General features: G+C 30.2%; 1 protein-coding gene across 1 annotated transcript in view; it reads right to left on the reverse strand.

The window, feature by feature from the left end:
• The window catches only part of LOC118182581 (voltage-dependent calcium channel subunit alpha-2/delta-3-like), a 223,031-nt gene that overhangs the window by 127,857 nt on the left and 79,550 nt on the right, over window positions 1–15,624 (reverse strand). Inside the window, exons 6-10 of the mRNA XM_085818633.1 lie at window positions 10,195–10,258; window positions 9,575–9,725; window positions 9,391–9,465; window positions 3,287–3,376; window positions 501–614 (exon numbers count right to left, since the gene is read on the reverse strand). Coding sequence (XP_085674759.1) covers window positions 501–614; window positions 3,287–3,376; window positions 9,391–9,465; window positions 9,575–9,725; window positions 10,195–10,258 — 494 coding nt within the window. The remainder of the gene's footprint in view (window positions 1–500; window positions 615–3,286; window positions 3,377–9,390; window positions 9,466–9,574; window positions 9,726–10,194; window positions 10,259–15,624) is intronic.

Here is a 15,624-nt window from a genome sequence, read left to right on the forward strand (position 1 = left end):
CCTTCCAAGATATCATTCTTTGATTTAAAAGAAATATTTATACAACAATAAAAATTTTTTCCCAATGAAAATGATAATATCAGTGCATATATTTTTCCAAGACATTTATTTATCTACTTAGAGAAATGCGACACTTTTATGATAAACAACATACATGTTTTTTACTACCCCGTACATTTACTCAATGTGTAATATGCTATAATAGCCCTTTACTTGAAGTTTATTTCACATACAAACATTTGCCCATATTCTATAACCAGCTCAGCAAACAAACCATTATTATTTTTAAGCACACGCAATTTGAAACTCCCGAAGTATAGATAAAAAATCACTATAAACAAATGCACAGATTAATTTAAGCTAAAGTGTACTAAGGAAATATTTATATAAAGTGACAGCAAAAATGAAATAAAGAATAATTAAATTGATATAAAGTGGCCAGAATCAAATTACATTTAAAATGAATTGCATCAACGAGGAAATCAAATAGTCATACATACAGGTATATTTGGATAGTTGTAACGCCGAAATATATCTTCAAATGTATTAGGAGCTCCATCAGTTATTATCATAATGGCTTGATTGCACTGAGTTCCTAAACAAGACTTGTTGTACTGAAATATATTTAGGATTTAAGAATACAGACAATATAAAAATTCAGTCAAAAATTTTCAATCTGAAAACATGCAAAACAACATTTCAAACATGTAAAACATTATACATTTTTTATAAAGAATGATTCTATACAGTTACACAATATAAGATGTTAAAAACATATTAAATATAATAAAGATGCAAATGTTCTTAAATTATCATGAAGACGTTTCTTTTAATTTCACTAAATTATCAACAATATATTTCATTCAACTTAATTTCAATTATCAAATATATATAGGTATTTATAGGTATATTATGAATTAAAGGTCCAGAGGAAAAATAATGCTTTAAATTATTAAGAAGTCTATTTATTGCTTTTAAATTGCTCAGTTTTGTTAATCAATAACATACTGACTGAATTTGGAAGAAAAATGAGAGCTTATGTCTTACTGAATGGCAACAATAAGAAATATCTATGTATGAGGGTTCAAGGAAGGTAAAGGCCTTTTCTTTGGTGTAGGCAACCTCTGCCAAGACACATGAATAGTAAGTGCTATTTCTAGATTCTTTCTGCTGTTTCTTTGCTAGTTTCCAAGTCATGATAGTAACTACAGATTTTATTTTGCCATTATATAATTAACAATAATGCCTCTTCAAGAAATTACTGCTTAATTTTTATATTTTTACTTTATGATTATGATAAAAAGGGTAAGAACAACTGGAAAGAATTAACTTTTAAATGACAGTACAATGAGTGTTAATCTGAACAGCAAAGAAAATTACCCAAAATTTTGTTAGCCCTTTCTGGCACTCTACCTTTTAAATTTGGAATTTCGATTAAAAAAAAAGGGTAGGCACTCTAATTAGGCCTAGAGGAGTATACAAGTAAAATTTTGCGAAAATAGCACTTATCATTTTAATTCTGTGGGTGTGCCGAAGTGGGCACACTGATTAAATACAGCTTCGAAAAGAGTGCTGAAACGAGCACCGCTGGGAAGCGAGTAAAAGAGTAAAAGAATTTACCAATGATTAAAAACACTAGATTCTGAATACCATAGCAGATTTAGCATTATCCAGGGTGTGGCACAGGGAGACCTTCTATTCTAGCCCCCTAAAAAGCTCGTTTTTGGTTATATGATGATTACATGCGCATGAATTGGGAAAAAAAAAAAAGTAACTTGTATATGATATTTACATTATTTACATTTCATATTTACACTTTAGTCTATTTTTTTCATGGTGGTATTTTTCGAAGAAAGTGACACCACCTTTGGGAAAGCACAGCCCAATATTGCATGTTTTGCACATGAACCAGGATCCATATCAGATTCACTATATGAAAGCAATTTGTGTAACACTCTTAGTGCTTCAGAAAGGGTCAGCTCTCTTTAATCCGTTTGGAAAATAATAAAAAATAAAAAATAAATAAATAAATAAATAAACTAATATTATATCTAAAATTAGAAATTATAAACTATAAAATAAAAATTAAATAAACACCTACAACCGAAAACTATTAAACAGCACTAGCGAAATTTTGAACAAAAGCGAAAAAAAAAAAAAAAAAAAAAAAAAAAAAAGAACTGCCCTAGTGAAAAACCAAACAGCTAACTGATAAAATTACCCTTGACCTTCAGAAAATCCCCCAACAATTTGTTAGTTGATAACCAAATGTCCCCTCCAAGGGGGAAAAAAAAAAAGAGAGAGAGAAAGAGAAAAAAAGAAAGAGAAAAACAGGAAATGAAACACAGATGTGGACCCACCTTTTTTTTGTCAATGAACTGATGAGATGTGGAGAAATAAAGAATATAGTCTCTCAGTTGTCCTAAAGTCTCAGTGAGCCCGCTATGGGAATATCTGAGGTTCACCGTTCGATTTTAGGCAAGGTTTCACAGTAAAAATTTAAAACTATTATAGAATAAGGAGATTAGCATACAGCCAAAAAAAAAATAACATAGAAATTTCTTTTCAAACAATTCCTTTCATACCCTATAAAAAAAAAAAAAAATCTGGAAGATTTCTTTAAAGAATGAGGGTCTTAAAAAACTAAACATGGCTAGAATATATGGACTAGTTTGTGTTGAGCTGCCAACTACTATAAATAAAGAAGGTTTAGAGCAACCTATAAATCCTTTTTCATTCAATTTTTCTGTGCGTACAGAAGGAAATTTTTAGGTGTGCCCAAACCAGGCACACCGTGCTGCAAAGGGTTAAAGATGAGATCTGAAGTAATCTGAAGATTATGAATTCATGTTATGAATGATTTGATGAAAGATATAACTTAATGAAATTTTGTGAAATCTAACTCATGGGGTTTTCTGTATTTTCTATGTTAACAAAACATAGAAAGAGAAAATTTATGAATAGAAGGGTAATCTTTAACATGAGGGTGCAAGATAAACTGCAAGCACGAAATCACATTTTTTAATTGAATAGATGTTGATATATGGTGTTGCATTGGTAATTCAGGAGGCTACTACTACTTATTCAAATCAGTAGCTTATTAAGAGATAGATTATGAAACTTTATCACAAAATATTAAAAACATACAGTGGTTAATTATGATATAAACAAGACCGCAGCACCTATGTTGGAATTGGGAATCTATAACTTATTTCTAAAATGTTTAACCAATATAGGTATTGAAATATAATTGAAGGACTCAAAATGAATTCCACTTTTTACTTACTCTTTGCAACAACTCAAAAGCTGTAATTAAACTCAGTGTGAAATTTGCAATATTTGACGTGTCCATTTTCTTCATATGTTTCATAAACTCCTAAAAGATATACATCATAAAATCTAAACAGATATCACACGCAAAAAAAGGAAAAAAGGTACATTTACAAAACATTTAGAGGAAACTCAGCTTTTGGATATTTATTGATGTAACATAATTAATTTTACTCAAATACTCTATGAATATAATGTTGACTCTTTTTTTTTTTTTTTTTTTTTTTTTTTTTCCCACACTTAAGCATTATAATGAAGAGAAATTTCTCTTGTTTCATAAAACTGAAAATATTGAATGCACATGTATCTACATGATCTACTTCGTTAAACAAAACAAAAAAACAATAAAATAAAATAAAACATTTCAGAAATGTTTAGCAGAAATATATACATTTTGAGAAATAAAAGCAATATATTGCAATTCATTCCAATTAAAGGCAAGCAGAAGGTTATCAGAAAATGAAAATTATAAGGTATTTTAAATATTAATGAATACATGTAATTAAAGTTATTTAAAATTATTTTATGAAACAGTAAGCAACTACTTTTCTGTTAGATGTGCAATCACATTCCAAATTATTAAAAAACAATTTTTATTTATATGGTTGTCATTTGTTTGATAGCCACTATATGCATTGATGTAGAATTATTAAAAAGCATAATAAGAAAACTTGCTTTCCTCAGAGTGCAATATATTATATTATATTAGGACATTTAGTTTTACTATAATTACAACCGACTTAAAAAAATAACTGTGATTAAAAACGTTTTACAAGAAGATTTACAGAAACAAAAATGAACAGCAAGATAACTTTTGAATTGCTTAACCAATTACAGAATAGCTGAACTTTTTACAATATAATTTTCGACTGAAGAAAACTACTTTGGTACTTGATTATAATTTCATTAAATGCACTTAACACAAATATGTAAATGGATAACTTCTACATATTTCTTAAAAAAAGCATTTGAATGCATACATTACAATAACAGGATGCAAAAAAGTAATGATAAATATGAAACTTTTTTATGAAACAAAATTGCTAAAGGAGACACATTTGTTAGACAGCCAATGCACAAAGCTGAAGTTGTGTACAATGTTTGTACAATTCTCTTATTTTTTAAGCAAACACAGGTTGCATTGCACATGGAAAGAATAATGCCAAAAAAAAATTATAACTGTTTTACTGAATGTATCATACAATCCTTATTCAATAATTAAAATTTTTGCTTAAATTGCTCAACTGAGCTTTCTTTTGATATATTGGTAATGTTTTCCAACTTATGAAACAAATTACTATTTTGGGAATTTCTTAAAATAAGTCAAAATCGCCAGCTTGCAACAGATAAGTAACTTTTACCTTTTCTTCAGCACAAAATTGTTAAATTGTGGCAAGGAGGTGACTGCATTAGTATATAAGCACTTTTTATTGTTTCGGATGAACTTAAAGTTTTCCCTGATGCATCTTGCTGCATGGTTTCAGATACTATTGGAAACACACATATCATGTCTAATGACAACAGAATCCAAGACTATGGAAGTGTTTTTGTTTTAATAATGCCTTTGTAGCATTCAGAATATGTTTTTTCTTGGTTTTCTATGACCAAGATAGAAAAAAAAAATTCTTTGTTAAATTTGTTGTCAAACTGGAATGAGCCTGAATCTCTAGGCATATATAATTCTTCAGCAATCATCTTGAATAAAACTTTTTCACTAACAGCAATAGTTCTGCATACTGTTTCAATTAGTTAATCAGTGGTTGCAGTTTTTGGATAGCCTAACCTTCACACCATGTCTTAAGATGCTCACAGTACAGTCAAAAGTCGTTAACTCGGACACCCATAATCCGGAATGATCTATAATCCGGACCTCAAAGCTACAAACTTTCTGCGCATGCGTCGCGTTCACGCATGCGCACAGGCGTTTACGAGAGCGCGTAAGACCCTTACGGCTGCGAATATGTTTGTGCGCATGCGCGTTTAAATTGTAACGGAGTTATACGCTAAGCTAAAGTTATGTAATTCAGTTAATGTTGCCGATTGCGTTGTTCCTTAATCTTCGAATTGGATCCCGCTTATTATTTTTTGCAGACTATTAGAGCAATTTTATAAAAGTAAGCTTGAACTTTCGATTATGTCAAATAGAATTTCCGATATATATTTACTACAAAGCGAAAGTATGTTTTGAAATCTGAAATCTGTTTATCAATTTCACGCTGCTCTGCGGCAGAAACGTCATTATTAGATTATGATAGATTAGAAAGATTATGTCAAATAGAATTTCCGATATATATTTACTAATACAGTAAGACCCCGCTTAACGCTGTTTCGGTTTAGCGCTCTTTTATTTCAACCCGGGGATTCTCCGAAATTGTGCGCAGCGCTAGGTTTCCAAATAACATATCCGAAACAGTGTAATTGTGTTTTTTGCTTTGTGGACGCATTTTTATCATTTGAAACATTTGTTGACATTATTGTAAGTTTAAATTTGTATAATACTATAACGATTAATACAGTGACAAATATTATGATCTTTAGTTTTTATCATGGGTGATAATAAAAAACAAGAAAAGAAAGCAACCAGAAAAAGCATTTCACTGGAAACTCAAATGCAAGTGATTAGAAGATTAGATTCTGGTGAACGTCAATCTCAAATTAGTGCTGCATTGATTTTGGCAACTTCAACAATAAGGACAATTCTTAAGAATAAAGAAAAAATACTGTCATCGGCAACTGCAACTACGTCAAGCTTTGCAAGTAGAATTACCCGTACTAGAAATAACATTATAGAGGAAATGGGAAAACGACTGTCTATATGGATTGACGACGAAATTGAACGCAATATGCCATTAAGCCAATCTATCATAATGCCTTCTTGACAAAAAGGCAGAAAATTAGAACCCAGAATAGACTGAATGATCTGACTGAGAATTTTATTTGTTTTTAAGTATATGCGCTTATATTGTTTTTATTTTTGTAAGAAATAAATGTTTGATTTTATTTTTATTAAAAAAAACATTATTAAATTTAATGCCTAACCATTTTTTATCCGTCTTCCCCTAACCCCGTTATTTACATGTTAAGACAGCCTCGCTTAGCGCTGTTTCGCATTACGCTCTACTTTGATGGAACGTATCCCCCGCGTTAAGCGCGCGGGGTCTTACTGTATGTAATTTGTATCTGCAAAGCGAAAGTATGTTTTGAGATCCGAAATCTGTTTATCAATCTCATGCCGCCGCGGATTGGAAGTTGATCTGTCAGCACTATCCTTATCTTCAGGGCAGATGTTTTTATTTTATTTGGTTTATAATTCCATACTAAGTGTAGTATTGCATTCTGTCTTTGATATGATTTAAATCAAGTTCCTCGTCATTATAATTCGCTTCCGATAGTGAAGAAAGTGACCCAGAGGTTATTGAAAACGAAAACATTTCGATTGACAAATTAGTCCGTATTCTCAACACAGCAAATATAGGACTTGAACAGCGGAACTTTGTAACTAAACAAGAAATTATGTCTGTTTAATAGAATTAAAGAGAAAGTATTATCACATGAAACAAAGCAACTTACATTGAAGCAAATGTTTAATAAAGTAAACAAATAAATATTAAGCTTTTTCTTTTTGTAAATTTTGATACCCTTTAGATCATAATTGTTCTTTATTTCATAAATTACGGTTTCATATTTTTAATTTTGTAATTTCTGCATGCCATCTTACCAGATTTAAACTGATGATCTATAATCCGGAAAAATCGATAATCCGGAATCGCCGAAGTCCCGACGAGTCCAGATTAACGACTTTTGACTGTATATGAAATTTTATACAATGGACAACTATGGCCATAAATTTACAAATCAAAGTATGTGTTTCTGTAAAAGTTGTATCAAGTTTAAAACAACATTACTCACATATTAATGCAACTACCATGGTACAATTTGGCAATTTTTTGCAAAGCTATTTATCAGGTGTCAGCTGGTGGTTTTCATGCATTTTTTATAAAGATTCCCAAACTATCGATATTCATCATAAGTCAGTAAACACATGAAAACAGTCAGTAAACATATGAAAAGAAAACATACTTTAACAATTTAAAATATAAATTTGAATTATTAAGGAAGAATTATGTGATACATTAAAAAAATAAAACATTTACATTCTTCTTCAAATCTTTCTGGAATTCTTTTAAGCTAGTCTTCTTCAGAAGTACACAGCAATCTGCTGTGCACAGCAATTTGTTTAAAAAAAAAAATCAGAGAATTGCTGATACTCGACTGCAGATATCCATGCAAACTTTGGCAACAGTGGCTATCCAGGAAATGTAGTTTTTCAGTGTTCCCTTTAGAAAATTTTCAGAAAAATTCTGTATTCTTGCAGAAATTTTACAGCAGTTTCTTCCCTTGCTGGCAAATTTCACAAACATATATTTTAAAACTAAGTTTAAAACAAAAAATATCACAAATTGTTTATAAAAACTATTGGAACTTGGAATGGAATGCATACAAGAATGGTGGAGTTAGAATTATGTGATACATTAAAAAAATAAAACATTTACATTCTTCTTCAAATCTTTCTGGAATTCTTATAAGCTAGTCTTCTTCAGAAGTACACAGCAATTTGCTGTGCACAGCAATTCATTTAAAAAAAAAATCAGAGAATTGCTGATACTCGACTGTAGATATCCATGCAAACTTTGGCAACAGTGGCTATCCAGGAAATGTAGTTTTTCAGTGTTCCCTTTAGAAAATTTTCAGAAAAATTCTGTATTCTTGCAGAAATTTTACAGCAGTTTCTTTCCTTGCTGGCAAATTTCACAAACATATATTTTAAAACTAAGTTTAAAACAAAAAATATCACAAATTGTTTATAAAAACTATTGGAACTTGGAATGGAATGCATACAAGAATGGTTGAGTTGCTCAACTGAAGGACTATTATAAGTATGGTTGCCAGAAGAATGGTAATGTGCATAGTTGGCACATTGTGAAAATTTAGGAACTTCTCCTAAGATGTTGCATTGATAAGAAAGTACCCAAACAAAAGTTCTTGGTCATATGTTGCTTCAATCTGATTTCATAAAAATGTGCCAATTAGTATTTTTATCCATATTTCACAGGAAATATTTATTCTGTTTTTTCCAAAATTTTAACATAGTATTCAATTAAATAACATATAGCAACAATAATATTTTAAAAACATATTATTTAATATTCTAATAAACATCACTGTTTTGTATCATTTAAATCTCGCACAGGAGAAGCAATACGTGTCAAAATATCAAATATCATGCTTCAAGTGCCAATTTTTTTTTTTTTTTTTTTTTTTTTTTTTACTTACAAGACATAAATATATATGTCAACTAATCAAACTCTGTATATTCTGAGGGAAAATAAGCTATTCATACCCTTGAAGAAAAGGGAACTGCTGATAATGCCAATCTAAACAATCTGACAGTCTTTTTTCTACGATCAGTGTTGTGCAGGAGAAACATAGATATGACAAACCTACTTGATCAGCATGCTGTTATTGTTGATGGCATAGGTTGTGCCCATGTGAGGTAAGAAATATAATTTTAACAACTTTTGAGGCTATACCATTCTTTTATGAATACTCTTTATGTGCCCTTTATCAGATATCACTGCCTCTCCCCCAGGAGAAAACTTACAATTACATGTACAACAGAAAATCATGTCACTGGCTTCGAACAGTATTTAACTAGTCATCAATCTTTACTTATGTGAGTTTGTCTATTGTTTTCTTCATTGCATAACAGCTCAGATGTTGAGCCAAGGGTTGTGCAAAAACATCACAGTTGGGCGAAAGACACAGTTTGAAATTTAAGCCATACAGTTGTAGGAAGTGGCCATATGCAACTGTAACCGTAACTTAGTTATATAAAGAAAAAGCACCATCTAAATGAACAGGCAGAGAAGAATGCATGGATATGATAACGTAACAATTCTTCTTCTTTTCTTATCATTTTTAATTTGTGTAAATAAGTCATAATTTAGTAATAACGCGATGAGTACTAGTGATGTTTTTTTTCCAAAATAACAAACTTACCCGAACATTTTCTTCAGTAGCTTGGACAAGGGAATTTTCAAAACATGGAACAATTGGAGTAATCTCTTCAGAAAACTAAAGAGAAGGGTTAAAACAGACATATTTCATTAATGACACTTATTCTAATAATAAATGAAAGCTTTTCTATTTATTATAATATGGGGTTTAAAATAACTTAACTTACTCTAAGGACAGTTACAAAATCATCTTCCGTAAGTGTAGCAAGTATGTCTGCAACGACATTCCGTGCAATTTCTTTTCTAATGCCAGTCATAGACCCACTACCATCAACAAGAATAACTATATCTTTTGCTGAGGCAGCAGCTTTGACATACCTAATGAGGATTACAGAGATATATATAACATATTTATGAAAGTTCATGTATCTTTTTGAAATCCTTACTAAAAATTTTTAAAAAATTAAAACACTGTGGGAGAGGAACTAAAAAAGGAACAATACATACAAAGGAAATACAAACATACAAAATACATACAAAGGAAAAGCAAATCACATAGGCAAAAATGAAAAACTGAATTACTGTTTATAAAATAAATAAATAAATAAACAAATAAATAAATAAAATAAATAAATAAATTTTTAAAAAAAACCACTTTTCCGTATACAGTTTAAAACAGGACAGATGCTTAAATTAATGTTACATGTAGAAGACTGTTAAAAATATCTAGAAGTTCACAAGTTTGGTAAAATTAATTAAATTTAGAATATTTTAGGCAGTCAAATTATTTAAGTTGATCTATAACAAATAAACTGATAAAAAGATATTTGAAAAAAAAAACTCTCACCAAGAACGTGTACGGCAGTCATATAAATCAGGTTTTTCTCTACCTTCTTGAGTCCACACTGTAGCTAGAAATAGAAAAATATACATATAATTTATTTTTGGCAAAATTATTGCCTCAAAAATAATAAAAAGAGATTTTTCATTCCATTGAGAATATTTCTAATCATATTAATTTTCAAAGTTCAGCCAGTCATGATGAATAATATAACAGAAACTAAACATATTGTATAAAAATCATAATTAAAAAAACCATACAATTATTTTGATTTAAATCAAATTTTTAAAAAATGTAAATTAACATTTTGCCTCTAAAATATTTTCGTAAAGAGTCACACCTTAAGTCAGTACTAATTAGCGTAACAGTTTTACGTCATAATAATCAAATATTAAAGCACGTCATGTTGCAAACCACATTAAACAGATAAACATTTTCTAAAGCCTATAATGGTAAAATATCTAAACAGCAAGCTGTAAAAAAATAGATAAAAAAAAAAAAAAAAAGGAACAGCCATAACACATATGATTATTTATTCTTATTTTTACTTCACTTATCAAATGCTAGTAAATATCATTTATATTTAGTGACTTGAAAAAAGCATAAGCTTTGAAGCTTTCTTAAATCCTAATTGTCAATTTCTTGTGCACCAGCTCCATTTTTGGAAATAATTTTTAAATATCAGTAGATATTGCCTCAGCAGATATCAGTAGATTTGAATAAAGTTTCACCAACACTTAGCTCTTTTACTCTTTTAAGCCTTTTTGATACATTTATACTGCATCAATTCTCTTAGATGTTCTCCATTTCCTAGAGAAAAACACAAATATTCATCTGACATTCTCCATCTTTAACATTTTTTACTCATACTAAACTCTTCAATTCATTGATTTGGACCTTCCACCAGAAACTCACCTTATTCGTCGACTGATGGTGGCCACTTAATATTTTTGGCATGTTTTGTCTGCACTACTCATTTTGTTTTACTGATGGTCTTCGCCAGATGCAGAGTAAAAGGAAGCACTGCTTTCTGAAACTCTAATTCACCTTATTCATCGACTGATGCCGGCCACTTAATATTTTTTGGCATGCTTTGTCTACATTACTCATTTTGTTTTATGGATGGTCTTCACCAGATGCAGAGTAAAAGGAAGCACTGCTTTCTGAAACTCTAATTCACCATATGTTCTTAGTAGTAGTAGTCCAAACTTTCTTTGCAATAGCTTGAATTTTTGGCCTATGGGCAGAGAGATTTAGCGGTTGCACTGTCTGTTTATTTTGTGCTCAATTTTCTCATTTCTACTAGTGACTGTGTGGTAGGTGCTTGCGGTTTTTGTGTCAGTTACATGAAGCTTACCAGCCAAAACGGTGAGGTCAATATTTCCATTTTTTCCCCTCATCTTCCATGCATTTCTCAGATGAAGCATAAACTTTAAAGCTTTCTCTAACTTAACTGTCAATTTATAGTGCACCAGTTCAATTTTTGGAAACAATTTTTAAATATCAGTAGATACTGTTACAGTTGTGAATAAATTCACCAACACTTAGTTTTTGTTCTCCTTTGGGCTCTTTTGCTGCATTTATTGGCTTCCAACATTTTAGTGCAACCACTGTTTGTGAAGCCTTTACATAAAATAGTGAAATGAATTATTGAAGGATATGAATTCAAATACAAAACTTAACATATCTAATAAACCACTATCTCCCTGTTATCAAAATTCTACAGCATTTTTTTATTTGGTTAAAAAACAAGGTAAAGTATGCTATAACTGAACATACAAAGTTTTGTTTATAACAGGTGATTAATATTATGATTTACATCAATAAAATTAATATAGCAAGTAAAATCCTTGACACTTTCGATGAAAATAAACACAAGTTTATGTTATATTTTCAATTCTTATGCTATAAATTTATTGCAAATTTATCCAAGTACATTTGTTCTGCAGGCATACTTCACATAGCAAAAATTATGAAATAATCCACTTTTAATCATCTTAAGAAAGAACAAAAGCTGTGAAATGATCTCTAAATTATTTCACTCAATTCACTTAAAACAATTTATTGAATGCAATACACTTTTATCTATTACAACTCTACAGATTTATTTTATCCTTCTTTAAATCTTCTTTTGCATGCATGAAATTTTAAGCAAATCAGCACTTCAACTTTCATTTACATTATGGCAGATGGGAAAAAAGTTGCATCAGATTCATTATTTTGGGTGAGAAGAATTATTACCATATTTAAAATAATATGACTACAGGACAAGAAAAACAAAAATGACAGCAACAAGTCCCATATCCAAAAGAATAATCAACATGCAATATTAGTAAGTTTTAAATAGGTGCATCTAGCAAAAGGCATATCAGAGAATTTTTCACACTGCAATTAGTGAATCAAAACATGTGTGCACATAGAACAACCAGCTCACTCTATTGACATCACACCAATTTACTTGAGAATAAAATCCATACTATATTTCAAACACTGATAATTTCAAAAAATCACTAATGAATTCGCTCAAATTCAGAATGAATTGCATGTCAGTACATGCAAATGTGTCACTTATCATTTTCGATTTTGAGGGCAAAATGGTTGACCATTATGCTGAAAAAATGTAAATTTTAAAAATATACAACAGAAACAGATTTACAATATTTATTTCCATTTGTTATAAAGGTACAACTCTGATATATGCCTAATTTCACCAAATGCGGCGATATGTGTTCTGCGCTGGTTTTTGGTGCAATTGCGTGTTCTATGGCAACCCTGTTGACGTTGAAAAATCTTTCACTGGAGCTCATTGATTCGCGTCTGTGTCTGAGAAGATGGGAGGGAAAGATAAAATGGCAGAAGTTGTTCAATTGAAGTTCGGCAAAAGGAAATATCATTGTGGCCAATCTGTTGAGGGGTAGTGGGTATTTGGAGATGTGGAAAGAGGGTCTGGGAGATTATTTTTAATGACTGTGCATGATAGAAGTAGGAATTTGTGATTTTATTTATTTGTGAACAATAGTATGAATTTTCTGGATAGTGTGTCTGGCTGTCTTGTAAATACGATAGTGATTACGTGGCGGCATGTTAAAGGCAGTATGAAATTGGTATTTCAGCTGTTCGAAAAAGCATTAATTCATGCTAAGTGCGTTTTATTTTATTCTTGTTCTTATTTTGTAGAATGTTATGTTCATTGGTTATTTAGTATAAATTTCTGTCATTATTGGTTTTTTTTTTTTTTTTTTTTTGAATTTTTTGAAATTTATTTTAGTTTATTTTGTTGTTTAGTGTTTAGACTGTGCAATTCGTAGATGTTTTTTAAAGTTGAAACAGAACGCTGTGTACATGGTATTATTTGAGATTTATTGTTGTTATGTTATGTTATTAAAGCGAGGTGTGCGTAGATCGTAGATTCGTTCCTTGCCTAAATTGTGCAATTCGTAGATGTTTTTTAAAGTTTAAACAGGATGCTGTGTACATGGTATTCTTTGAAATTTATTGTTGTTATGTTAATTTATTAAAGCGAGGTGTGCATAGTTCGTAGCCTAAATTGTGCAACTCGTAGATGTTTTTTTTTTAAATTTAAACAGGATGCTGTGTTCATGGTATTCTTTGAAATTTATTGTTGTTATGTTAGTTTATTAAAGCGAGGTGTGCGTAGTTTGTAGATTCGTTCGTTGCCTACATTGTGCCATTCACATATGTTTTTTTTTTTAAAGTTAAAACATGTCGCTGTGTACATGGATTCTTGTCAAATATTTTTGGTTAGAAACTTTACGTTTTTGCTATCTAAGTTTTCTGTTTTTGTTTCGGATTTTTAGCTTAAATCGTGTGTTCAAAACATAGTTTTTGCATGTGCGAAAACCGCATTTTTGGAGACATTTTAGGCTTAAAGTTCGAAATATAGACAAAAAATTTAGATAGTAATATGGCAGCATGAAGTTTCTTGCCAAAAATATTTGGTGAGAAATTTGGCGACTTGAGGGCGCATATCAGAGTAGTTTCGCTATAAATTATACTTTTCATCATATTTTTAAACACATAGTCTTAATAATGATATAACTATTTACATACCATCAAGTATAACTTAAGATCATATTAAATGAACTAATGAACTAATGAATGCATAAAATTTTCTAAATTAAGAAAACTATACTTCTCTATTCTTTTAGAAGTGACATTTTTAATGTGCTGCTATTGCCAGTTCTATGCTTCATTCAAAATATTAAAAAACGTTCATCAAATAAAGGTATTATTAACTCCCTTACATGGATCTCATCCTTAATAGTTACAGATAAAACAGACAATAATACTGACTTCTACATATTTTATAATTGTGAAGACTAAAAATAAACCAGAGAGACTGTAGAGTCAGAAGCAGAAGTCAATGCTGATTACCGTATTTGTAATTAATCTCCTGCTATCATATAAATTCTTTATTAATATTTGTAAATATTAATAAAGTATGCTGTTTTGTTAAAAGGAAGCCTGCCATTTTTAGTCGCCTGTACTTATGAGTTCACATTAGAAAATATTTCTGTCAGCCGCCCACCAAGAAGAAGAGTTTACATTTTGACATATTCTATTGATCTTCTAAATAATTAGCGGTGCCATTGGGTGGGCGACTTAAAGGATTTATTTATTGTATAATTATAAATATATGATTATTTACAAACTCTAAAAATGGAGGGGTTTAAACAAACTACGTGCTCCTTTAAGAAGTGTTTTACATGAATATCTATTAAACTGGTAGACTCTTTAAGAAAAGAAGTACATGATATAGAAGAAATCGAAATCCTAATGACACAGTTAGAAGAAAAATGGTCGGAGCTTGATTTGATAGAAAACAAATTATAAAATTGTTATCTGATGATCCTAAATGTTCTCAAAGTGATTTTGATAAAGAATACAAGGGTAGTACGATATATAGAGAAAAATATGTGAGGCTTAGAACTAAGATACAAAAAAATGAGTAATACTAATTCAGAGGATAATGGTACTCTTAATGCTACAGTTCAAAACCGAAAGTTTAAACTGACAAAAATGGAATTTAAAAAATTCAGTGGTGATGTTAAGGAATAATCCACTACCAGAAAAGCTCCTTGTGTAGGTTCTTCTTTTTATTACTTTCCTTTCCACAGCCTTTGTAGTGTCTTTATTGTGTATTCATTGCACAAGACACTATATTCAAGTTACATGACACTTTATTTACACAAAACACATGATCACTACATATAAAAGCTTACAGCTCCATGACCGGCATTTCAAGCCTCCTTTCCATTTCCTATCACTTTGCGATGTTTGGTGAGTGCCAGCTCTAAGTTTGATTAGGATTAAATTATCGATATACCAAACCTTCAAGTCCAAATTATCCACAATTAAATGCAATGTTTGAAAGGCATATTCAAACTATCAAGCAGATGTTAGAAAAAGTTATAG

The sequence above is a fragment of the Stegodyphus dumicola genome, chromosome 6 (assembly GCF_044657685.1).
Source record: "Stegodyphus dumicola isolate Sdum_Otavi_A_Nest chromosome 6, ASM4465768v1".
In the NCBI taxonomy this organism is placed as follows: domain Eukaryota; kingdom Metazoa; phylum Arthropoda; class Arachnida; order Araneae; family Eresidae; genus Stegodyphus; species Stegodyphus dumicola.